The sequence below is a fragment of the Coregonus lavaretus genome (genome assembly GCF_964263955.1).
Source record: "Coregonus lavaretus genome assembly, contig: HAP1_SCAFFOLD_6283, whole genome shotgun sequence".
NCBI classification, from domain to species: Eukaryota; Metazoa; Chordata; class Actinopteri; order Salmoniformes; family Salmonidae; genus Coregonus; species Coregonus lavaretus.
This window is the reverse complement of record NW_028163277.1, coordinates 5,708-32,500: the sequence shown is the minus strand read 5'-3', so window position 1 is coordinate 32,500 and position 26,793 is coordinate 5,708. Positions and strand designations below refer to the sequence as shown.

Genomic DNA, 26,793 nt, shown 5'->3' with positions numbered 1-26,793 from the left:
TGTGCGCTTGTTTGCGACTGTGTGTGTCCGTGTGTATGTGTGTGTGTCCGTGTGTATGTGGTGTGCATCGGTGCAGCACTCGTTGTGTGTGTGTGTGTGTGTGTGTTGGGAGCCTGTCATGAGAAATCACCTCTAGTGGACTACATCAGTGGGGCTGGAAATTCTCTGTTGTAATCATAGGGATAGATGAATGGCCAGGGCTTCAGTAATATAATCACTGTCATCAGAATCACTGGCTTATGGGCTTAAACCCCAGCTTAAATTTCAGTTTGTCTGTGTCCTCAAAATACGTCCTATTCTCTTTATGCAGTGTTTTCCCAATAACATGGAGTTTCCAGACAAATAGAAAAAGTAGCCAAAAGGTTCCAGGCTGGGGGGGGTTCGGAGGGGGGGTCCGGAGGGGCATGCCCCCTTGAAAAAAAGATCTGAACAAACTCTATTTTGGTGGTCTCTGGTACATTCTAATGCCTTTAATTACATCTGAAATACACAGTTAAATTATTGAATACTTTACCTCCCAGATTGGTTAAATGCAGTTTGGTATTGAGTAGAAAGACACGACTATACAATTACTGAACATGAAATCAGAGAGACAGTATGAATTCGGTGTGTTGTTAGTTGTTTTGGATATCGTCTAAGCCTATACGATCAGTACTATTTTCTAAGTAAGATAACCTTTTTTAACATTTAAACCTTGAGATTAAAGTAATATTTACTGCTAGATATGAATTGCCATAAAAATGTTTGTTCTTCCAATTATGCATTTTATTGGGTTAGGTAACCAATGTGTCATTCTGTAATTTGGGTGAACTATCCCTTTAACAGTCAATCAATCACTGTGAGTGGGATTGCCAGGGAATGTTGCAGGATGTTTGTGACTCACACAGTTGGTAGGGTTTCAGACCTGTCAATCAATCACTGTGGGTGGGACTTTGAGGGAAGGCAGTTAGATTAGTAATTTAGTCAGAAAAACTAGTCTAATCTACTCTTTCAATGTAATGTATTGTGGCAAAAACCTACATGGATTCCCTGTTGAGAAACATTATACACTGAACAAAAATATGAACGCAACATGTAAAGTGTTGGTCCCTTGTTTCATGAGCTGAAATAAAAGATCCCAGACATTTCCATTCACACACAAACATTTTTATTTATTTAGCTCAACAATGGTCCGGACTACAGAAGATATAATGTTGGTCGCATTAAGTGATGCTATGTTTTCTGATATTTTCTTGATTTCTGAGTTTGATAAAACATGTTGAAGATTTGTGGTCCCTCTGAAGGCCTAGGTCCTATAGTCACGGTTCGCCACAGAGCTACGCTGTATGATTCCTGAATAGCAAAGGGATTTAGGAGATTTACTTTATTCAGTCAGTTCCACACCTTTTATAAACTAGTCAACACGGGTCAATAGCCTATACGCGTCAACTCCGTGGCTGGCTATACGAAACATGCAAAAGAAAAATAAATGAATAAAACAATAATTAATTTAAACTCATCGTTACCACTTACATTACATGTGTAAATTCACACATGAAGAAGAAGCATCATGCGCTCTCCCTCCTCCGTGAAAATAAATTTTGACTGCAGCCAAACACAGCGCACAAAAATAACACAGGTACGGAGAGGAGGGCAGACGGACAGCACAGTGTTTCCCTGACATCGTTGGCTTTGTGACTGACAAGCACCTGTCCTATCAATAGATCACCAGAAGATGTATATCGTTCATTCTAGCGGGACAAGGCTACAGACCTTTCTGACTTGCGAATTAAAACTTTTAAATGAAAAGAATGCTAGTTATTTCATGAGGTGGAAAAGAGGAAAACACTGTATTTAGGGCACTACCTTTGACCAGGGCCCTGGTAATATGGTGCTATTTGGTTACATGATAAAATGATTAAAGATCTCTCTCTCTCTCCTCAGTCCTCTACTTTGGCCAGGGAGTCCCTTCTTCAGAAAGAACGGAGGAGTTCTCTTACAAGGTAGGATACCATCCAGCATCGCTTTGTCTTTTTTGTGTCTGTATCCATCTCTCTCTCCTCCTGTCTCTCTATCCTCACACTCTCTCTTTCTCTCTCTACCTCTCTCTATCATCTCGGACACCAACTCCTGTGTTATCCAGAGTTCTGAATTATTCTTTAGAAGGCACATTGAGAATACCAAGTGCTGCGTCTTGACACTTGACAACATTCTAGAGGATGCTTCTGTTTGAGAGTAAAACAATCTGATCTGAAGCTCAAGAAGGCATCCTGATTTTTTTCCACCTCCCCTTTATCTCTCTCTCTCTCTCTCTCTCTCTCTCTCTTCTCTCTCTCTCTCTCTCTCTCTCTCTCTCTCTCTCTCTCTCTCTCTCTGTCTGTCTCTCTCTCTCTCTCTCTCTCTCTCTCTCTCTCTCTCTCTCTCTCTCTCTCTCCTCTCTCTCTCTCTCGCTCTCTCTCTGTCTGTCTCTCTCTCTCTGTCGCTCTCTCTCAATTCAATTTCAATTTCAATTTAAGGGCTTTATTGGCATGGGAAACGTATGTTAACATTGCCAAAGCAAGTGAAGTAGATAGTAAACAAAAGTGAAATAAACAATAAATATTAACAGTAAAATTACACTCAGAAGTTCCAAAAGAATAAAGACATTTCAAATGTCATATTATGTATATATACAGTGTTGTAACAATGTGCAAATAGTTAAAGTACAAATGGGAAAATAAATAAACATAAATATGGGTTGTATTTACAATGGTGTTTGTTCTTCACTGGTTGCCCTTTTCTTGTGGCAACAGGTCACAAATCTTGCAGCTGTGATGGCACACTGTGGTTTTTCACCCAGTAGATAAGGGAGTTTATCAAAATTGGGTTTGTTTTCAAATTCTTTGTGGATCGCTGTAATCTGAGGGAAATATGTGTCTCTAATATGGTCTCTCTCTCTCTCTCTCTCTCTCTCGCTCTCTCTCTGTATCCCTCTCCTCTGTCCCTGGTGGGCTGGCTGGCAGTTTAAATGGACACTCAATCCCAATCACAGTGCATTCTGGGAGTGCAGTGGGATAGCGGTAATCTAAATGGGGGAAATGCATACATTAGATGTCTGGTCCGTGTCCTCCATCCCCTCCACCACCGTTCCTTGGCCCTGATAATGGAGTAATGGTCAAGGAGCCAATGTAGAGAGTGTCTGAGGGGCCTGGCCTCCCTACAGACCTGCCTGTGACTGATGGGTGTGGCGGGAGGGAGGGAGGGGTAAGGAGAGACAGAGATGGGATAAAGAAGTTGGGTGGATAGTTAACAGAGAGGGTGATAAAGGTGAAGAGAGACAGAGAGGTGAGTATAGTAGCATAGTAGTATAGTAGTATAGTAGTATAGTACAGTGGAGGCTCCTCAGAGGAGGAAGGGGAGGACCATCCTTTTCATAAAAATAAAAATAGTGAAACATTTAAAAAGTTGTCCTTTTTAGATTAAACTATACTAAATATATTCACGTCACCAAATAATTGATTAAAACACATTGTTTTGCAATGAAGGTCTACAGTAGCCTCAACAGAACTCTGTAGGTTAGCACCATGGTGTAGCCGGAGGACAGTTAGCTTTCGTCCTCCTCTGGGTACATTGACTTCAATACAAAACCTAGGAGGCTCATGGTTCTCACCCCCTTCCATAGACTTACACAGTAATTATGACAACTTCCGAAGGACGTCCTCCAACCTATCAGAGCTCTTGCAGCATGAATTGACATGTTGTCCATCCAATCAAAGGATCAGAGAATGAATCTAGTACTGAATGAATCTAGTACTGTGGCGATCTGTTCACCGTCTGCCCTGGCCTGTCTCCCCCTGTCTGGTACAGGTACCCCCGCCACACTCCCCCCTCTCTCCCGAGCTTTCGCTCGCCTCCAGCACACACGCACTTAACACACACACCGCAGACTGTGGACTGATCGGAATTTTAGGGAGACTAATTAACTTGTGAAGCTTATTATGTGAGCTGACTCAAAAACGCTTTAATGAACTAGTATAGGCCTACTATTTATTTATTTATTTAATGTCATACTTTTATAGCCTACTGGACTCATAGAGAGCTACTCCCTCAAGTTATCTTGTTGGGGCGAGTGACTCTTTGAACCTACAATGGCTAGCCCCAAGTCGTTATATTATTTTCTTGTGCATTATGCTATTTGTCTCATGACTCCTGCGTGCTTTGTTGACTATGAACTTGCTTGTTTACCCAACCGTGGGACATACTATGTTTGTTCCCACACTCGGGACTCTGACTCTCTATTGGTTACACAGACTCTTGGCCTCCCATCCTATTCTAACCACCTCTCGCCGGCTTTGTATTCATGTTACCTGATGAAATTGCTGTACAATATTATCTTGTTGCCATCGGATGCACATTCAAATGTCATAGAAAATCAACACTGCAGAGCTCTTCCTGTCCTCTGCCGTGCTCTGATTGCATTACTGCTGATGATATCTGGAAATGTGCATGTACACCCTGGCCCATCTACTGTTGCTTGCCTCTGATATCTGTTTCACTGATTTCTGCTCTCGTAAAAGCCTGGGTTTTCTGCACGTTAACACTAGAAGCTTATTACCGAAAATGGATCAATTGAAAGTGTGGGTTCACAGCTGCAATCCAGATGTGTTGGTCATTACTGAGACGTGGTTAAGAAAGAGTGTTTTGAACACTGATGTTAACCTTTCTAGTTATAACCCTTTCCGGCAAGACAGATCTTCCAAAGGTGGTGGAGTGGCAATCTTTACCAAGGAACACCTTCAGTGCTTGGTTGTCTCCACCATGTCTGTCCCCAAACAATTTGATTTGCTGGTTTTAAGCATCAAACTTTCAAATAGCTCTTTATTAACTGTTGCTGGGTGTTATCGTCCACCATCAGCACCGGCCTGTACCCTAACTGCCCAAGCTCTCTCCTAGCCCCTTACACTGTCTGAATTTGTCCTGCTAGGTGACTTAAACTGGGACATGCTTACACCACCTGACCAAGTCGTAAAGCAATGGGACTCCCTAAATCTTTTTCAGATTATTACCAATCCCACAAGGTATGACTCCAAACACCCAGAAAAGTCTACTCCCCTTGATGTTATCCTAAAAAATAATCCTGATAGGTATCAGTCTGTTGTTTTCTGTAATGACCTTAGTGATCACTGTTTTACAGCCTGTGTTCGTAATGGCTGCTCAATGAAACGACCTGTCCTGATTTGTCATAGACGCTTGCTAAAAAACTTTCATGAGCAAGCCTTCCTTCATGACCTGGCCTCTGTAAATTGGTATAGAATCAGCTTGACTCCCTCTGTTGAAGACGCTTGGACCTTATTTTTTGATATTTTTAGTGGTATTGTTAACAAACATGCCCCCATAAAGAAAATGAGAATTAAAAACAGGTTCAGCCCCTGGTTCGATCATGATCTGGTAGAGTTACTCCACCTCAAGAACACCATTTGGCGAAAGGCTCGACACACGCATACTCTGTCACGATTTAAACTGAATATGAACCCAAATGCAGACAACTACACCGAGCCAGAGAAGGTTTAACAGGTTTATTTCAAAGTTAAATTGTCCAGGTTTCCAAAAATAGGGGAAGAGCAAGTCCAGGTCTACAGGGAGGGTAACAGATCCAGGGTTCTGAGCAGGAGTGGTACCGTAACGTCCTAGTGTCCGTGGTGAGTCCAAATGTGAGGTCCAGTAATGGAAAGCAGGATGGTGGTGGCAGGAGTGAAGCAGAGGCAGGAGTCAGGTTCCAATAATATGGTCGTCTTGACTATGATCTGACGATGAGTGGCAAGTTTGACCGGGTCTTTGAGGCTGAGGTGATTATGGTGAATGAGCTGCAGCTGGAACCCTGACTCCCGCACACCAGACTTCACTCCTGCAATTAAGAACAGACAGAGGGGAGGGGGAGAGCAGAGAGAGAAAGCTACCTAGCAGCAGTAGGCCTAACAGTACCCCCCCCTCTACGGACGCCACCCGGCGGCCGACAGGGTTTATCAGGATGTAACCGATGAAAATCACGGACCAGAGCAGGATCCACAATGAAGCTCCTGGGAACCCAGGAACGTTCCTCAGGACCATAACCCTCCCAATCCACCAGGTACTGGAAACCACGACCCCGGCGGCGAACATCCAGAAGTCGCCGGACAGTGTAGACAGGACCCCCACCCACGACCCTGGGCGGAGGAGGGGGACGAGAGGGCGGGCACAGAGGGCTAACAGACACAGGCTTAATCTGGGACACATGAAAAGTGGAATGAACCCGTAGGGAAGCAGGAAGCTGTAGTTTAACCGCGCAGGGGTTAACAATAGACAGTATTTTAACCGGTCCTATAAAACGCGGCGCCATCTTCTTAGATTCCACTTTTAATGGAAGATCACGTGACTTAAGCCATACCTCTTGACCAGGAGAGTAACCGGGAGCCTGGGACTGGTGACGGTTGGCTTGCCTCTGCATGTACGACGAAGCTCGGTACAGAGCTACCCTGGCCTTCCTCCAGACCTTGAAGCAGCGGCGCATGTGGGACTGCACCGAGGGTACCGCCAGTTCCCTCTCTTGAGAAGGGAACAGGGGAGGTTGATAACCAAGAGCACACAGAAAGGGAGACAAACCAGAGGAAGCATTAGTCAAGGTGTTATGAGCATATTCCACCCAGGGGAGCATGGAGCTCCATGACCCAGGGTTAGACCCTGTGACACAGCGGAGAGCGGTCTCCATCTCCTGGTTCACTCTCTCGGCTTGCCCGTTGGTCTGGGGGTGATATCCAGAGGACAGGCTGGATGTGATGCCCAAAGCTTTACAAAAAGCTTTCCATACCTGAGAGACAAACTGGGGACCCCTGTCAGAGACAATATCAGTGGGTAGACCATGAGAGCGGAACACATGTTCAACCAAAATAACAGCAGTTTCTCTGGCAGTGGGCAGTTTAGGTAGGGCCAAAAAATGAGCAAACTTAGAAAAACGATCAATTACAGTAAGAATGACAGTCTTTCCAGACGAGGGGGGAAGTCCAGTGACAAAATCCAATGCAATGTGGGACCAGGGACGGCTGGGTATTGGCAGAGGTCGTAGATGACCAGCGCTGGCCTGGGTGGAGTTCTTACTTCGTGCACATACCGTACAAGCAGCAATGAAGGCTCGAGTGTCCGCCTCCATCCTGGGCCACCAGAACTTCCGTCGCAAAAAGTCAAGGTGTCCGTGGTGAGTCCAAATGTGAGGTCCAGTAGTGGAAAGCAGGATGGTGGTGGCAGGAGTGAAGCGGAGGCAGGAGTCAGGTTCCAATAATATGGTCGTCTTGACTATGATCTGACGATGAGTGGCAAGTTTGACCGGGTCTTTGAGGCTGAGGTGATTATGGTGAATGAGCTGCAGCTGGAACCCTGACTCCCGCACACCAGACTTCACTCCTGCAATTAAGAACAGACAGAGGGGAGGGGGAGAGCAGAGAGAGAGAGCTACCTAGCAGCAGTAGGCCTAACATACTCAGGCTGACTGGCTATCGTTCAGGCAAATGAGAAATAAGTGCACTCAGGCTATCCAGAAGGCTAAAGTTAGTTACTTTAAGGAGCAGTTCTCTCTCTGTGGGTCTAACCCCAAGAAGTTCTGGAAAACTGTTAAAGACCTGGAGAATTAACCCTCCTCCTCACAGCTGCCAACGTCCCTTAATGTTGATGATGTGGTTCTTACTGATAGGGAGCACATGGCTGAGCTCTTTAATCACCACCTCATTAAGTCAGGATTCCTATTTGACTCAGCCATGCCTCATTGACGTCCAACATTTCCTAACCTCCAACCCCTTCTAATGCGACTAGCCCCGATGCTCCTCCCTCTTTTTCCCCTGCCCCGCTACAAAGTTTCTCCTTGCAGGCGGTCACTGAGTCTGAGGTGCTAAAGGAGATCCTTAAACTTGACCCCAAAAAAACCTCTGGGTCAGATGGTTTAGATCCTTTCTTCTGTAAGGTTGCAGCCCCTATCATCGCCAAGCCTATCTCTGACCTTTTTAACCTGTCTCTCCTCTCTGGGGAGGTTCCCATTGCTTGGAAGGCAGCCACGGTGCATCCTTTATTTAAAGGGGGAGATCAAGCTGATCCTGTTATAAGTTATAAGCCAATTTCTATTTTGCCCTGTTTATCAAAAGTGTTGGAAAAACTTGTGAATAATCAACTGACTGGCTTTCTTGATGCCTATAGTGTTCTCTCTGCTATGCAATCTGGTTTCCGTTCAGGTTAAGGATGTGTCACTGCAACCTTAAAGGTCCTAAATTATGTCACCATTGCCCTTGATTCTAAGCAATGTGGTGCTGCTATTTTTTTTGACTTGGCCAAAGCTTTTGATATGGTAGACCATTCCATTCTTGTGGGCCGGCTAAGGAGTATTGGTGTCTCTGAGTGGTCTTTGGCCTGGTTTGCTAACTACCTCTCTCAAAGAGTGCAGGGTATAAAGTCAGAACATCTGCTATCTCAGCCACTGGCTGTCACCAAGGGAGTACGCCAAGGCTCGATCCTAGGTCCCACGCTCTTCTCAAATTACATCAACAACATAGCTCAGGCAGTAGGAAGCGCTCTCATCCATTTATATGCAGATGATACAGTCTTATACTCAGCTGGCCCCTCCCCGGATTTTGTGTTAAACACCCTACAACAAAGCTTTCGTAGTGTCCAACAAGCTTTCTCTGCCCTTAACCTTGTTCTGAACACCTCCAAAACAAAGGTCATGTGGTTTGGTAAGAAGAATGCCCCTCTCCCCACCGGTGTGATTACTACCTCTGAGGGTTTAGAGCTTGAGGTAGTCACCTCATACAAGTACTTGGGAGTATGGCTAGACGGTACACTGTTCTTCTCTCAGCACATATTAAAGCTGCAGGCTAAGGTTACATCTAGACTTGGTTTCCTCTATTGTAATCGCTCCTCTTTCACCCCAGCTGCCAAACTAACCCTGATTCAGATGACCATCCTACCCATGCTAGATTACGGAGATGTAATTTATAGATCGGCAGGTAAGGGTGCTCTCGAGCGGCTATACGTTCTTTACCATTCGGCCATCAGATTTTCCACAAATGCTCCTTATAGGACACATCACTGCACTTTATACTCCTCTGTAAACTGGTCATCTCTGTATACTCGTCGCAAGTACCACTGTTTGATGCTTATTTACAAAACCCTCTTTGTTCTCACTCCCCCCTATCTGAGATACCTACTGCAGCCCTCATCCTCCACATACAACACCCGTTCTGTCAGTCACATTCTGTTAAAGGTCCCCAAAGCACACACATCCCTGGGTCACTCCTCTTTTCAGTTCGCTGCAGCTAGCGACTGGAATGAGCTGCAAAAAACACTCAAACTGGACAGTTTTATCTCCATCTCTTCATTCAAAGACTCAATCATGGACACTCTTACTGACAGTTGTGGCTGCTTTGCGTGATGTATTGTTGTCTCTACCTTCTTGCCTTTGTGCTGTTGTCTGTGCCCAATAATGTTTTTGCCATGTTTTGTTCTGCTACCATGTTGTGCTGCTGCCATGTTGTGTTGCTACCATGTTGTTGTCATATGGTGTTGCTACCATGCTGTGTTGTCATGTGTTGTTGCCATGCTACGTTGTTCTCTTAGGTCTCTCTTTATGTATTGTTGTGGTGTCTCTCTTGTTGTGATGTGTGTTTTTAGTCCTATATCTTTGTTTTTAATCAAATCAAAAAAAAATTGCCATGTGCGCCGAATACAATTTCAAATTTCCACATCCCCGCAGGAGGCCTTTTGCCTTTCGGTAGGCCGTCATTGTAAATAAGAATTTGTTCTTAACTGACTTGCCTACTTAAATATAGGTTAAATTAAATACAAAAATACAAAAGAATACAAAAGGCATAAGCTACAGCTAGGTAGCAATGCAGTGCAAAACATGTGGAAATGTATGCACTCCCTAACTGTAAGTCGCTCTGGATAAGAGTGTCTGCTAAATGACTAAAATGTAAATGTAAATGTGGTGAGTAGTTGACTCAAAGAGAGAGAAAGACAATAGTTGAACAGTTTTGAACAAATTCATTTCTTTTTCACTTTCACTTACCTAGCTAGCAAATGCAGCTAGCTAGTTTAGCCTACTCAAACACCCAGCTCAAACAGAGCTGCTATGTTAGCTAGCTGGCTACGACAATACAAAACAACACTGGAACTCTTCCAAGTCAAGGTAAGCTTTTGGTTTGACTAATTTATTTATTGCCAATGGGGCCCGTCGGTGTAAATGCTGAACTGCTTACTGTACTGACTGTACACTGTACTGCATGATTGTAGTGGGTTTACTACTGCGTTAGTTGTATTAGCTATGTTGACTATGACGTTACTTTAGCTAATATGGTGACAACGATGTAGGCTGTGTATAGCGGTTATGATATGAAGGTTTGGCTTGGAAAGGTTTTTTCGCCTGGTCACAGACAGCTGATGTGTTGTACACTGAAGTCCACAAGAGAAGGCAAAAGGTGAGAGGAGTATAGCGTGTAGAAGCGAGAAGGAATACAACGTGGCTGCTATGAAAGTGAACTGTGTTTACGTGTGATCGGGGTGTATTCATTCCACCGATTCTGTTGAAAAACGTTTCTTAAGCTCTTAAGGATCAGACCCTTTTTTTCAATTTTCACCTAAAATGACATACCGAAATCTAACTGCCTGTAGCTCAGGACCTGAAGCAAGGATATGCATATTCTTGATACCATTTGAAAGGAAACACTTTGAAGTTTGTGGAAATTTGAAATTAATGTAGGAGAATATAACACATTAGATCTGGGAAAATATAATACAAACCCCAAAAAAATTATTTTTTTAAATTGATTTATTTCATCTTTGAAATGCAAGACAAAGGCCACAATATAATATTGCAGTTTAGGCGCAGTTTAGGCAGTGTGTGTGCATAGTTTCATATTGATCCAGTGAAGCATTGCAATACTGGACTATTTTGTATCAAGTCTGCCCAAATGTGCCGAATTGGTCAATTGATACATTTTCAAGTACATAACTATAGAGAACATACAAAACTGATATGGTAATACAAAATGTAAGTTTACACACTCCCAGGAATGTCATACATGATGGATCATTAGCTTATACACTAACTTTCACACATCTAGATGGCCAGGCGGGGTGGGTGTGGAGCCAGAGACTGCAAGGGTTCAAACTGTAGAACCCAGTTCCTACATTTTAATATAAAAATTGATTTTATCAAACAAAACTATGCTATATGTTTTCTCTGGGACCCTCAGGGTGACAAATCAGAGCAATATTACTGAATGTAAGTACATTATTTACCTTCAGAGGTGAACATATCAAACCAGTTGCCGTGACACGTTTTTTGTTGTTGTGCACTCTCCTCAAACAATAGCATGGTATTTTTTCACTGTAATAGCTACTGTAAATTGGACAGTGCAGTTAGATGAACATGAATTTAAGCTTTCTGCCCATATAAGACATGTCTATGTCCTGGAAAGTTTGCTGTTACTTAAAACAGTCAAGCTAATCACATTAGCGCACGTTAGCTCAACCGTCCCGTATACGGGACACCGATCCCGTAGAGGTTAAACGGAAGCAAGTGTTTTGTCCAATAGAATCTCTCGTTTGCAACTGTTGGACTAACGATTACACCCTAGATCAACTAGATGCAGTATTGAATGTGTTACTAAGTCAAATTTTTCTCTTGACCTTTGTGCACCTACGTTGTAAACTTTCATTCATAGGCTAGGTTGTAGCAACCTCATGATAGGGGCAAATTTGAGTATCATGTAGTAGCCTAAACCTGTCGATGTTACATTGAGCTAGGTGAATGGAATATGAATGACAGTCATCCACTATGCTGAAATAGAAATAAGGCCATGCTCATGAAAATAATAATCACCCTCCCTCATCTTAAACGGCACGACTGCTACTGGTATAGTAGTGGACAGAGGACAGACACTAATTAATTTAATTTAATTCCATTCAAGAAGCTTTATCGGCATACACTATCGGCTGACTATCCTAGTCCCACAGCTCACTATCCCAGTCCCACAGCTCACTATCCCAGTCCCACAGCTCACTATCCCAGTTCCACAGCTCACTATCCCAGTCCCACAGCTCACTATCCCAGTTCCACAGCTGACTATCCCAGTCCCACAGCTCACTATCCCAGTTCCACAGCTCACTATCCCAGTCCCACAGCTCACTATCCCAGTTCCACAGCTGACTATCCCAGTTCCACAGCTGACTATCCCAGTTCCACAGCTCACTATCCCAGTCCCACAGCTCACTATCCCAGTTCCACAGCTCACTATCCCAGTCCCACAGCTCACTATCCCAGTCCCACAGCTCACTATCCCAGTTCCACAGCTGACTATCCCAGTTCCACAGCTCACTATCCCAGTCCCACAGCTCACTATCCCAGTTCCACAGCTCACTATCCCAGTTCCACAGCTCACTATCCCAGTCCCACAGCTCACTATCCCAGTCCCACAGCTCACAGCCTTGGCCTTCTGGAGCTGTCTATGCTGTAATAATGTAAAGTCTCTGCATCTCTCCCATGCTAACCTTACTCTTCAAGCTCATAAAGTGTAGGTGATGAGTGACTGCTTCATGTTCCATTTCAAAATTATACAAGACCTGTGTAAGTTGAGTAACAACCAATTGTAAACCATATATGTAAAAGAAAATAAAGTTGCACTTTCCATAACACACACACTAAGACACCTTCTTCTTCCCTAGTCCTCTTCAGCTGCAGCCTATATAGAAGGTGGAGTTCTGTATTTTCCTGGCAGCAGAAGTGTTTTAACTGAGAGAGAGGCCACTTTGAAACAGTGGCTTTCTCAAGGTCTGCTGGGAATGAATTTTAACCCTGAGATCTGGACACTGCGTCTGATCCCTCTGGTTGCAGGCTCACACAAGCCGACACACACACACACACACACATGCACACACACACACACAGCAGGGCCATGTGGAACGAATTTAAGAGTCTGAACATAAAGCACATGAAGGAACCCTCCTAGTCATCTCTCTCTCTGGCTGTAGCTGACCTGAAAAGCAGAGTAGATCACACACACACACACACACACTCTCTCCTTTTTAGTTTTCTTGCATGCCCTATTCTCTGTCCTTGTACTCTGTCCAGAACTAGTTTTCAGTGCTGTGAAAGCGGGGTATGTTCTCTCTCTTCTTGATAATGACAGGGCGTAAAGATGCTGTGTGTTTTCTCCCATCTTAGTTTACAGCATGCTTCTCAGCATCATGTGTCTTAGGGTTTATACATACTGAGACCAACCAGCTCTCACAGTCGTATGTCAGAACTAGACGTTCATTCATGTTTTTCCAAACATCACATTTTGAAGTGTTTACCCGCCTAAGGTCAATGTTAGCGTAATCGAATTAGCATAATACAAAAATCCTCATAACAATCTGTCAGTTTAAGATAGAGATATCCGTTTTTTTTGCATTGGATGCATCTTAACCACATCCGCCTATGTCGCACTTCTGCATCTGTGGTGAAAGGTGACAGAGCTAGAGCGATGTTTGTCAGACCATGAGACATCTCGAAAATCGATCTACGACCCCCACAAGCGTCTTGGGACTAGTCTGAAGTCGGTACAGCCGATCTGCCAACTTCTGTCTTTAGCGTCCTAACAGTCTCTGTGGAAAGGTGAGACTCTTGCGAACGCGTACATGTCGGTTGTTCTGCTCTAGGACGCCCACAGGCCTCACAAGACTCGTCTGAAGGTCCCCCGGTATCAGTTGAAAAAATGAATAGATGTGTGTGTATATATAGGGACTGTTTAGTGCCAACAATAAGGGGTTAAATTCATGTAAAAAAATAAAATAACTAATGTTTCCTGATCTTTCTTATATCTCTCACATATAGAACAGACACTTCAGAACAAACTTCCTTTAGATTTTTTGGGGGGAACTATCTGTTGTTCTATGTAGTGAATCTGTTATTCAATACTTTTGTATGGGCTAATAGTCCTGTCCTGCTAAGCATTAAAAATGTAAACAAGTACGTTTGGGTGTCAGGGAAAATGTATGGAGTAAAAAGTACATTATTTTCTTTAGGAATGTAGTGAAGTAAAAATTGTCAAAAATATAAATAGTAAAGTAAAGTACAGATACCCAAAAAACTACTTCAGTAGTACTTTACACCACTGGTCTATACTTGTGGATCCATGCAGGGTCAGGGTTAGGGTTAGGCCATGCAGAGCAGTGCCAGGGTTAGGGTTAGACCAGGCAGAGCAGTGCCAGGGTTAGGGTTAGACCAGGCAGAGCAGGACCAGGGTTAGGGTTAGACCAGGCAGAGCAGGGCCAGGGTTAGGGTTAGGGTTAGACCAGGCAGAGCAGAGCAGTGCCAGGGTTAGGGTTAGACCAGGCAGAGCAGGACCAGGGTTAGGGTTAGGGTTAGACCAGGCAGGGCCAGGGCCAGGGCCAGGGTTAGGGTTAGACCAGGCCAAGGTTAGGGTTAGGCCAGGCCAGGGTTAGTCCAGGCCAGGTTAGGGCATACTGTGTATATCTAGTGTAAACAGGATCTGTATGGCTGCCTCCCAAATGGAACCCTATTCCCTATATGGTGCACTGCTCAAAAGTAGTGCACTATAAAGGGAATAGGGTGCCATTAGGGAGTCACCCTATGTGTTGAACAGAGATAGTTATTTCCTGCCTCTCCTCCGCTGGAGCGTGATCTACCACTGTCTGGCATGTGGACTGGGTGCGGTCGCCACGGCAACGGAAAGCCTTGCCTGCCGCCGGAGCGAGAGAGAGAGAGAGAGCAGGAAAGGGGGAGGGAAGGAGAGAGGGGGATGTTAACCCAGAGAGACCTAGCACACACATTGACACACACCCGCACAGATAGACGTACGTACACACTAGCACGCACACATACATACAGTGGGGAAAAAAAGTATTTAGTCAGCCACCAATTGTGCAAGTTCTCCCACTTAAAAAGATGAGAGAGGCCTGTAATTTTCATCAGAGGTACACGTCAACTATGACAGACAAAAGGAGAAATTTTTTCTCCAGAAAATCACATTGTAGGATTTCTAATTAATTTATTTGCAAATTATGGTGGAAAATAAGTATTTGGTCAATAACAAAAGTTTCTCAATACTTTTTTATATACCCTTTGTTGGCAATGACACATTCATTCTTTCCTTTACACGGATCAGTCGTCCTGGTCCCTTTGCAGAAAAACAACCCCAAAGCATGATGTTTCTAACCCCATGGTTCACAGTAGGTATGGTGTTCTTTGGATGCAACTCAGCATTCTTTGTCCTCCAAATACGACGAGTTTAGTTTTTACCAAAAAGTTCTATTTTGGTTTCATCTGACCATATGACATTCTCCCAATCCTCTTCTGGATCATCCAAATGCACTCTAGCAAACTTCAGACGGGCCTGGACATGTACTGGCTTAAGCAGGGGGACACGTCTGGCACTGCAGGATTTGAGTCCCTGGCGGCGTAGTGTGTTACTGATGGTAGGCTTTGTTACTTTGGTCCCAGCTCTCTGCAGGTCATTCACTAGGTCCCCCCGTGTGGTTCTGTGATTTTTGCTCACCGTTCTTGTGATCATTTTGACCCCACGGGGTGAGATCTTGCGTGGAGCCCCAGATCGAGGGAGATTATCAGTGGTCTTGCATATCTTCCATATCTTCCATTTCCTAATAATTGCTCCCACAGTTGATTTCTTCAAACCAAGCTGCTTACCTATTGCAGATTCAGTCTTCCCAGCCTGGTGCAGGTCGTACTTCCCAGCCTGGTGCAGGGGGCGGCAGGTAGCTTAGTGGGTAAGAGCGTTGTGCCAGTAACCGAAACGTCGCTGGTTCTAATCCCCGAGCCGACTAGGTGAAAAATCTGTCGATGTGCCCTTAAGCAAGGCACTTAACCCTAATTGCTCCTGGAAGTCGCTCTGGATAAGAGCGTCTGCTAAATGACGTAAATGTACAATTTTGTTTCTGGTATCCTTTGGCAGCTCTTTGGTCTTGGCCATAGTGGAGTTTGGAGTGTGACTGTTTGAGGTTGTGGACAGGTGTCTTTTATACTGATGACAAGTTCAAACAGGTGCCATTAATACAGGTAACGAGTGGAGGACAGAGGAGCCTCTTAAAGAAGAAGTTACAGGTCTGTGAGAGCCAGAAATCTTGCTTGTTTGTATGTGACCAAATACGTATTTTCCACCATAATTTGCAAATAAATTCATTAAAAATCCTACATTTTTTTTCTCAATTTGTCTGTCATAGTTGACGTGTACCTATATGATGAAAATTACAGGCCTCTCTCATCTTTTTAAGTGGGAGAACTTGCACAATTGGTGGCTGACTAAATACTTTTTTTCCCCACTGTGTATGACTTAACAATGAAACTGCTTTTTGTTGTATGTCTGTGTTCTGTGTATAGATGTATGTATGTGTATTTGTGTGCATTTCTGTGTGTGTGTGTGTGTGTGTGTGTTTGTGTTTGTGTTTGTGTTTGTTTGTGTGTGTGTGTGTGTGTGTGTGTTTGGAGAAGGAGGTGCTTTCTGTACCCTTGAGTACCATGCATACAGGGACCTTTGAAATGTTTGGATCCTTTGTGTGTGTGTGTGTGTGTGTGTGTGTGTATTTTCTTGTGAACACTAGTGTATGTTGGCATGGATTTGTTGGTGTGTGTATCTCTGTGTAAGTGTGTCTGCTCCTCTCTCTGTAGTTTCTCAAGGCGTGATCCAAAATGGCGCCTGTGTCAGGAGCCAGGGTCTGTTTCCTGTCATCCAACCCCTACCCTTAAGCCCCGTGGGCAGAAGGACCACTGCGATAAGGTCAGTGAACCTGTTAATCAAATGTTGGGTTATGACGTAGAGCTGCACCTGGAGTACACACACAGTCAATTACACACACACACACACACTCACCCCCCACCATCCAAAAAGTATTTTTCCACCATTTACTGTTTACATAATCACACCTCATTTGTTTATTGTACTCCAACTGAAACCACCACACAAAGGTATTTGGTATTTTATTAGGTGTAGTACAGTACTACATGTTGAGTTCAGACTTAGGCTGTGTCCCAAATGACATCCTTTTCCCTATGTGCTCTGGTCAAAAGTAGGGCACTATATAGGTAATAGGGTGCCATTTGTAACTCTTATCACAACAAGGTGTGTTTCTACAGCCATCACACTGGTTTACTCCTGTGAGAAGACTGGCGATTCAGAGAACGCTTCAAGAACAGGCCTGGACATGCTCATCCATCATGGGAGCATGGGAGTATGAAAGGACACACACATACACACAAACCATGTCATGAATTAAACATCCCCACGGGCAGGGAAGCAGCTCATATAAGGTGTGCACTGAATATTTAATCATGTAGAGGATGGTATGCTCTTCCTGTGAGATATTTAATGCTGACAGGCTGTCCTGCTAAAGGAAAACGAGGTCCGAGGGAGGGGTGTGCTGTGGTGTGGACGGACAGAGGGAGAACTATTGATTTATTTATGGTGCGATGCTCTGCTTTTATGGTATATCAAATATACTATTATAACGACACAGTAACTATACAGAAATACACTATGTATACAAAAGTGTGTGGACACCCCTTCAAATGAGTGGATTCGGCTATTTCAGCCACACCCGTTGCTGACAGGTGTATAAAATCGAGCACACCGCCATGCAATCTCCATACACAAACATTGGCAGTACAATGGCCTTACTAAAGAGCTCTGTGACTTTCAACGTGGCATCGTCATAGGATGCCACCTTTCCAACAAGTCAGTCTGTCAAATTTCCGCCCTGCTAGAGCTGCCCCAGTCAACTGTAAGTGCTGTTATTGTGAAGTGGAAACGTCTAGGAGCAATATCGGCTCAGCCGCGAAGTGGTAGGCCACACAAGCTCTCAGAACGGGACCGCCGAGTGCTGAAACACGTAGCTCGTAAAAATTGTCTGTCCTCGGTTGCAACACTCACTACCGAGTTCCAAACTGCCTCTTGAAGCAACGTCAGCACAAGAACTGTGCGTCGGGAGCCTCATGAAATGGTTTTCCATGGACGAGCAGCTGCACAAAAGCTAAGATCACCATGCGCAATGCCAAACGTCGGCTGGAGTGGTGTAAAGCTTGCCGCCATTGGACTCTGGAGGAGTGGAAACACATTCTCTGGAGTGATGAATCACGCCTCACCATCTGGCAGTCTGACAGACGAATCTGGGTTTGCCAGGAGAACGCTACCTGCCCCAATGCATAGTGCCAACTGTACATTTTGGTAGAGGAGGAATAATGGTCTGGGGCTGTTTTCATGGTTCGGGCTAGGCCCCTTATTTCCAGTGAAGGGAAATCTTAACTCTACAGCATACAATGACATTATAGACGATTCTGTGCTTACAACTTTGTGGCAACAGTTTGGTGAAGGCCCTTTCCTGTTTCAGCATGACAATGCCCAAGTGCACAAAGCGAGGTCCATAAAGAAATGGTTTGGGATTACCTTTGGGATTAATTGGAATGCCGACTGCGAGCCAGGCCTAATTGCCCAACATCAGTGCCCGACCTCACTAATGTTCTTGCGGCTGAATGGAAGCAAGACCCCGCAACAATGTTCCAACATCTAGTGGAAAGCCTTCCTGTCACGGTTTCGGCCGAGGCTGCCTCTCTCCCTTGTTCGGGCAGGTTTCGGCGTTCGTCGTCTCCGGAATTCTAGCTGCCACCGCTATATGTTTCATGTTCGTTTGCTTTTGTCTGTTTGTTTCCACACCTGTTTCTGTTTTGGCGTAATTAGTGTCCTATAAGTTTCTCGTTGTGTTTGTCTAGTGTTGTGTGTAATTATTTCCGTCAGTATTGTGTTTTGCTCGGTTGAGCTTATTCTCCACTGTGCTGGAGCATTTTCGCACCTGTGTGTGCACAGTTACATTTTGTCGCACCTGTTTGTGCGCAATTACCTTTCGCCTTCGTGCGTGTTTTTTCGCTTTCGGGCTAAGTTGTCCTGTTGCCTTAGTTTGGCCAGTAATACAGCCTTTGGAACTTTCAGTCTGAGTCCTGCGTTTGATTCCTACATTACACCTACAACACGCCCTGACAGAATTACACACCATCAATGGAATCAGCAGGAGCCGAAGCAGCCCAGACGAGACTGGAGGCCCAGGTTCGGGACCAACAAGAGCAGCTCCTGCAGATGGGGACCGCCCTGCAGGAGGTGATTTCCACCCTCCGAGGCTGGGGTACGCCTCCACCGCCTCCCGCCCTGCCAGCACCATCGGCCAGCCCGCCCATTCCAGCGCCGGAACCTCGAGGAGTCCGACTATCTCTCCCGAGGGCCTACGACGGAACCGCGGCTGGGTGTCAGGGATTCCTACTCCAGGTGGAGCTATACCTGGCCACAGTGCACCCGGCACCTTCAGGGCATGAGAGCGTGTCCGCCCTGATCTCCTGCCTGGCCGGAAAAGCGTTGGAGTGGGCCAACGCGGAGTGGAGGAAGATCGACGCCACGACGATTACTTACACCGAGTTCTCCCGCCGCTTCAGGGCGGTGTTTGACCATCCCCCAGAGGGGAAAGCGGCGGGGGAGCGTCTGGTCTTCCTCCGGCAGGGGAGGAGAAGTGCCCAGGAATTCGCGCTCGAATTCCGTACTCTAGCGGCAGATGCAGGGTGGAATGATCGGGCCCTCATCGATCTATACAGATGTAGCCTACGAGAGGACGTCCGTCGGGAGCTGGCTTGTAGGGACACCAGCCTCTCCTTCGACCAGCTGGTTGACATGTCCATCAGGCTGGATAACCTACTGGCTACCCGCGGACGTCCTGCGGAGGGTCCGTCCATTTCACCCTCCAGCGCCTCCGAGCCGTGTCCTATGGAGCTCGGGGGCGCTGGCGCTAGAGAGAGGAGGAGTCGGCAGGCTAGGGGGTCCATCCACTGCACCAACTGTGGTCGGGGAGGACACACCGCGGCTAGGTGCTGGGGATGGCCTCCTAGGGGAGATGACGACAGGTCCCGCACTGGGGATTCCCTCCAGGTGAGTAGGCGCCCCACTCACCCAGAGCTCACTGTTGCCCATTTTTGTATGCCTGTACGTTTTCCACAGGTAGCACCTCATTCCCAGCATAAGGCGCTGGTAGATTCAGGCGCGGCTGGGAATTTTATTGATAAAAAGTTTTGTTTAGCGTTAGGGATTCCCCTCATTCCTGTTGATGTTCCTTTTCCCGTTCACGCCCTAGATAGTCGTCCGTTGGGTACGGGCTTAATCAGGGAGGTCACGGCGCCACTTAGGATGTGTGCGCAGGGGGATCATCAGGAGATGATTCAGCTGTTCCTGATTGACTCTCCTGCGTATCCGATGGTGCTGGGCATGCCCTGGTTGAGTACCCATAACCCAGCGATTTTGTGGCAGGAGAGGGCTCTGATGGAGTGGTCTGCTCAGTGTGTGGGTAGATGTTTGGGCGTTTCCGTAGGGGCTACCTCGGTGGAGAGTCCAAACCAGGTGCCCGCATTGCACGTTCCACCTGAGTATGGGGATTTGGCTATTGCGTTTAGTAAGGCGAGGGCGACGCGGTTGCCACCCCATAGGCAGGGGGATTGTGCGATAGACCTCCAGGCAGGAGCTGCGCTCCCACGGAGCCATGTGTATCCTCTGTCTCAGGAGGAGAAGAAAGCTATGGAGATTTACATAGACGAATCGCTGAGACAAGGATACATACGGCCTTCCACTTCCCCCGCGTCCTCGAGTTTCTTTTTCGTGAAGAAAAAGGATGGTGGTTTGCGCCCGTGCATCGATTACCGTGGTCTCAATCAGATTACGGTGAAGTATAGTTATCCACTCCCGCTGATTGCGACCATGACTGAGTCGTTGCATGGGGCGCGTTTCTTCACGAAATTAGATCTCAGGAGCGCGTACAACTTGGTGCGCATCAGGGAGGGTGATGAATGGAAAACAGCCTTTAGTACCACCTCGGGCCATTACGAGTATCTGGTCATGCCATACGGGTTGATGAACGCTCCGTCAGTTTTCCAATCATTTGTGGATGAGATCTTCAGGGACATGCAGGGGCAGGGGGTGGTGGTGTACATTGATGACATTCTCGTGTACTCACCTACCCGTGTCGAGCATGTGGCCCTGGTGCGCAGAGTGTTGCGGAGGCTGGTGGAGCACGACCTGTATGTGAAGGCAGAGAAGTGTCTGTTTTTCCAGGAGTCGGTCTCCTTTTTGGGTTATCAGTTGTCTGCGTCAGGGGTGAAGATGGAGGTAGACCGGGTGTCGGCCGTGCGTAATTGGCAAACACCAACCACTGTGAAGGAGGTGCAGCAGTTTTTGGGGTTTGCAAATTACTACAGGAGGTTTATCCGGGGTTTTGGACAGGTGGCAGCTCCCATCACGTCTCTGTTGAAGGGGGGTCCGGTGCGTCTGCAGTGGTCGGCCGAGGCGGACAGGGCGTTTGGGAGGCTGAAGGACCTGTTTACCTCGGCCCCGGTGCTGGCGCATCCGGATCCCTCTTTGCCGTTCCAGGTAGAGGTGGACGCGTCGGAAGCCGGTTTAGGGGCCGTGCTTTCACAACGGTCTGGCGCGCCACCTAAACTCCGCCCCTGTGCTTTTTATTCTAAGAAGCTCAGTCCGGCGGAGCGGAACTATGACGTAGGGGACAGGGAGCTGTTAGCCGTGGTACAGGCTCTAAAGGTGTGGAGGCACTGGCTTGAGGGGGCTCAACACCCTTTCCTCATTTTGACGGACCACCGTAACCTGGAGTACATTCGGGCGGCGAGGAGGCTGAACCCTCGCCAGGCAAGATGGAGTATGTTCTTGACCAGGTTTACTTTTAAGATCACGTACATCCCTGGGTCACAGAATGGCAAGGCAGATGCGCTGTCTCGGCGGTATGACACGGAGGAGAGGTCCGTGGAGCCCACTCCCATACTGCCTGAGTCATGTCTGGTGGCACCGGTAGTGTGGGAGGTCGATGCTGAACTCGAGCGGGCGTTACGCACCGACCCTAGTCCACCACAGTGCCCGGAGGGTCGGAAGTACGTTCCGCTCGAGGTTCGGGATTGATTGATCTATTGGGCTCACACGTCACCCTCCTCTGGACATCCGGGTATCGGCCGGACAGTGCACTGTCTTAGTGCCAAGTACTGGTAGCCCACGTTGGCAAGGGATGTGAGGGTTTATGTTTCCTCCTGCTCGGTGTGCGCCCAGTGTAAGGCGCCTAGACATCTACCTAGGGGTAAGTTGCTACCCCTGCCCGTTCCACAACGACCATGGTCCCACCTCTCAGTGGACTTTATAACAGACCTTCCCCTCTCCCAAGGGAATACTACCATCCTGGTCGTTGTGGACCGGTTCTCTAAGGCCTGTCGTTTGCTCCCCATGCCGGGTCTTCCTACTGCCCTGCAAACTGCCGAGGCACTGTTTACCCATGTGTTCCGGCACTACGGGGTACCCGAGGACATTGTGGCTGATCGGGGTCCCCAATTCACCTCCAGAGTCTGGAGAGTGTTTATGGAGCGGTTGGGGGTCTCGGTGAGCCTCACCTCGGGTTACCACCCGGAGAGTAATGGGCAGGTGGAACGCGTAAACCAGGATGTGGGTAGGTTTCTCAGAACATACTGCCAGGACCGGCCGGAGGAGTGGTCAAGGTACGTTCCCTGGGCCGAGATGGCCCAGAATTCCCTACGCCATTCCTCCACTAACCTAACTCCATTTCAATGTGTGTTAGGTTACCAGCCGGTTCTGGCACCCTGGCAGCAGAGCCAGATCGAGGCTCCTGCGGTGGATGAGTGGGCGCGGCGCTCGGAGGAGACTTGGAACGCTGCACACGTCCACCTGCAGCGGGCCCTCCGACGTCAGAAGGCGAGCGCTGATCTCCACCGCAGTGAGGCACCGGTGTACGCACCTGGTGATCGAGTCTGGCTCTCTACCAGAAACCTGCCCCTCCGCCTGCCCTGTCGGAAACTGGGTCGGCGGTTTGTAGGGCCATTTAAAGTCCTGAGAAGGTTGAACGAGGTATGTTATAGATTACAGCTACCTGTGGAGTATAAGTGTATTAACCCCTCGTTCCATGTGTCCCTTCTCAGGCCGGTGGTAGCGGGCCCACTCCAAGAAAATGAGATCTTGGAGACTCCTCCGCCCCCGTTGGACATCGAGGGGGCACCGGCGTACTCCGTGAGATCCATCTTGGATTCGAGACGTCGGATGGGGGGTCTCCAGTATCTAGTGGAGTGGGAGGGGTACGGTCCGGAGGAGCGGTGCTGGGTGCCGAGGAGAGACGTTTTGGACCCGTCGCTCCTGACGGAATTCCATCGGGGGCATCCGACGCGCCCTGCTCCGCGTCCTCCTGGTCGTCCCCGAGGCCGGAGTCGGCGCACGTCTGGAGCCGCGCGTCAAGGGGGGGGTACTGTCACGGTTTCGGCCGAGGCTGCCTCTCTCCCTTGTTCGGGCAGGTTTCGGCGTTCGTCGTCTCCGGAATTCTAGCTGCCACCGCTATATGTTTCATGTTCGTTTGCTTTTGTCTGTTTGTTTCCACACCTGTTTCTGTTTTGGCGTAATTAGTGTCCTATAAGTTTCTCGTTGTGTTTGTCTAGTGTTGTGTGTAATTATTTCCGTCAGTATTGTGTTTTGCTCGGTTGAGCTTATTCTCCACTGTGCTGGAGCATTTTCGCACCTGTGTGTGCACAGTTACATTTTGTCGCACCTGTTTGTGCGCAATTACCTTTCGCCTTCGTGCGTGTTTTTTCGCTTTCGGGCTAAGTTGTCCTGTTGCCTTAGTTTGGCCAGTAATACAGCCTTTGGAACTTTCAGTCTGAGTCCTGCGTTTGATTCCTACATTACACCTACAACACGCCCTGACACTTCCCAGAAGAGTGGAGGCTGTTATAGCAGCAAAGGAGGGACCAACTCCATATTAATGCCCATGATTTTGGAATGAGATGTTCAATGAGCAGGTGTCCACATTCTTTTGGTGATGTAGTGTATGTTAGAAAAAATTTGACCCGAGCTTTAAGTTTCAAGTTTTTATCAAAGGTATGGATTTACAAATACAGTAGCCGTGTGTCTGACGATATTCTGCTGCAGCCAAAAGCCTGGCACACACTACTCTACACTACACAAAACAGTACTGTTTTGGGAAACATTGCACCTCTGTCTGTAGCAACAGTAGAAACATTAGATGTACAGTTGAAGTCGGAAGTTTACATACACTTAGGTTGGAGTCATTACAACTTGTTTTTCAACCACTCCACAAATGTCTTGTTAACAAACTATAGTTTTGGCAAGTCAGTTAGGACATCTACTTTGTGCATGACACAAGTAATATTTCCAACAATTGTTTACAGACAGATTATTTCACTTATAATTCACTGTATCACAATTCCAGTGGCTCAGAAGTTTACATATACTAAGTTGACTGTGCCTTTAAACAGCTTGGAAAATTCCAGAAAATGATGTCATGGCTTTAGAAGCTTCTGATAGGCTAATTGACATAATATGAGTCAATTGGAGGTGTACCTGTGGATGTATGTCAAGGCCTACCTTCAAACTCAGAGCCTCTTTGCTTGACATCATGGGAAAATAAATCAGCAAAGACCTCAGAAAAATAATTGAGGACCTCCACAAGTCTGGTTCACCATTGGAGCAATTTTCAAACGCCTGAAGGCCACGTTCATCTGTACAAACAATAGTACGCAAGTATTAACACCATGGGACCATGCAGCCATTATACCGCACAGGAAGGAGACGCGTTCTGTCTCCTAGAGATGAACGTACTTTGGTGCGAAAAGTCAAATCAATCCCAGAACAACAGCAAAGGACCTTGTGAAGATGCTGGAGGAAACAGGTGCAGAAGTATCTATATCCACAGTAAAATAAGTCCTATATCGACATAACCTGAAAGCCCACTCAGCAAGGAAGAAGCCACTACTCCAAAACTGCCATAAAAAAGCGGTTTGCAACTGCACATGGGGACAAAGATCGTACTTTTTGGCAACATGTCCTCTGGTTTGATGAAACAAAAATAGAACTGTTTGGCCATAATGACCATCGTTATGCTTTGCTGCAGGAGGGACTGGTGCACTTTACAAAATAGATGGCATCATGAGGAAGGAAAATTATGTGGATATATTGAAGCAACATCTCAAGACATCAGTCAGGAAGTTAAAGCTTGGTCGCAAATGGATCTTCCAAATGGACAATGACCCCAAGCATACTTCCAAAGTTGTGGAAAAATGGCTTAAGGACAACAAAGTCAAGGTATTGGAGTGGCCATCACAAAGCCCTGACCTCAATCCTATAGAAAATTTGTGGGCAGAACTGAAAAAGTGTGTGCGAGCAAGGAGGCCTACAAACCTGACTCAGTTACACCAGCTCTGTCTGGAGGAATGGGCCAAAATTCACCCAACTTATTGTGGGAAGCTTGTGGAAGGCTACCCAAAATGTTTGACCCAAGGTAAACAATTTAAAGGCAATGCTACCAAATACTAATTAAGGGTATGTAAACTTCTGTCCCACTGGGAATGTGATGAAAGAAATAAAAGCAGAAAATAAATCATTCTCTCTAATATTATTCTGACATTTCACATTCTTAAAATAAAGTGGTTATCCTAACTGACCTAAGACAGGGAATTTTTACTAGGATTAAATGTCAGGAATTGTGAAAAACTGAGTTTAAATGTATTTGGCTAAGGTGTATGTAAACTTCCGACTTCAGCTGTATGTAAACAGTAACTGTAGCCTGTTCCCTGTGTGAACTGTACAGGAAGAGGAAGTAAATAACCTTGGCCAGTGCGAGCTGGAACGGCTCATAGGAGCAGGAGCCTATCTCCTGTTTCTGTAGCGTGAGGCAGCTTGATGTACAAGTACAGATATGCTATCTTAATTTGACCAGCTTCTCACAGCAGAACAATAATTCTGCAGAAACAGGAAATATGAAATATTATGTGGATAATAATTCATTAACATTTTTGTAGGGGTTGATACATGTTTCATTAGGGCAAATGAAGTCTTTCATTTTTAAGTGGAAAATACAAACTTTAGAAGCCTTTTTAACCCCGAATACACTACAAGTAGCATTTTCTTCTGCGCAGGAAAATTATCTGTGACAACAGAGTGAACAAATTAAGATAGTACACATGTACAACCCCTGGACCGGACGCTAGTCTATCGCAGGGCCTTACCCCCAATCTATAGTATCTCCTTAATGTTGCTGAGTGCCAAGCAGAGACGCATTGGGTCCAGTTTTTACAGTCTTCGGTATGACTCGGCTGGGGATTGAACTCCCAACCTTCCAATCTCAGTGCAGACACTCTAACCAAGAATGTAGTCTGTTTCCATTAAGAGTAACTGTAGCCTTCCTACCTTCTGTGTGTCCTTCTCCAGGTCAGCTCTGGGGGACTACCTGACCCGGGGCGACCACCCCTCCTACCCTCCCAGCGACGACCTCCAAGAGGACCACAACTACAGCACTGCCAAATCCCCCAGCATGCCCTGCTCTTCCCAGGGCCCCTCCGCGTCCGACGAAGACGATGACATCATTGCAGTGGAGATGGGCGTCCACCGAGGGGTCAAATCCGAACCTAAAGAAGTCCCACTGGACTCTGCCTCTGTCTCCTTCCTATCCCAGCATGCCCGGCGACGGGGACTGCCCTGGACCAAAAACCGCCTGCGGGCCCTGGGCGACACGCTGCCGCTGAAGAAGCGCCGTTCGGTGGCATCGGCGGAGAAGCCGCCGTTGGAGAGCGATGATGAGGAGATGAAGGAGGCGGCGGGGTCATTGCTCCACCTGGCGGGCGTCAGGGCGTGCCTCAACAACATCACAAACCGAGCCAAGGCTGCCCAGAAAGAGAAGGAGCAGAAAGAGGCCCTCAGAAACTAA

The 26,793-nt window shown here is 46.7% G+C and overlaps 1 protein-coding gene across 1 annotated transcript; it reads left to right on the top strand.

The window, feature by feature from the left end:
• Positions 1-1,923: 1,923 nt before the first annotated feature.
• LOC311118335 (forkhead box protein N3-like) lies at positions 1,924-26,793 on the top strand (the record flags this gene model as incomplete). The annotated part of the gene is made up of 3 exons (XM_084193148.1): positions 1,924-1,982; positions 16,661-16,769; positions 26,298-26,793. Coding segments are annotated over 3 exons (664 nt in total), but the record flags the coding sequence as incomplete, so codon positions are not given.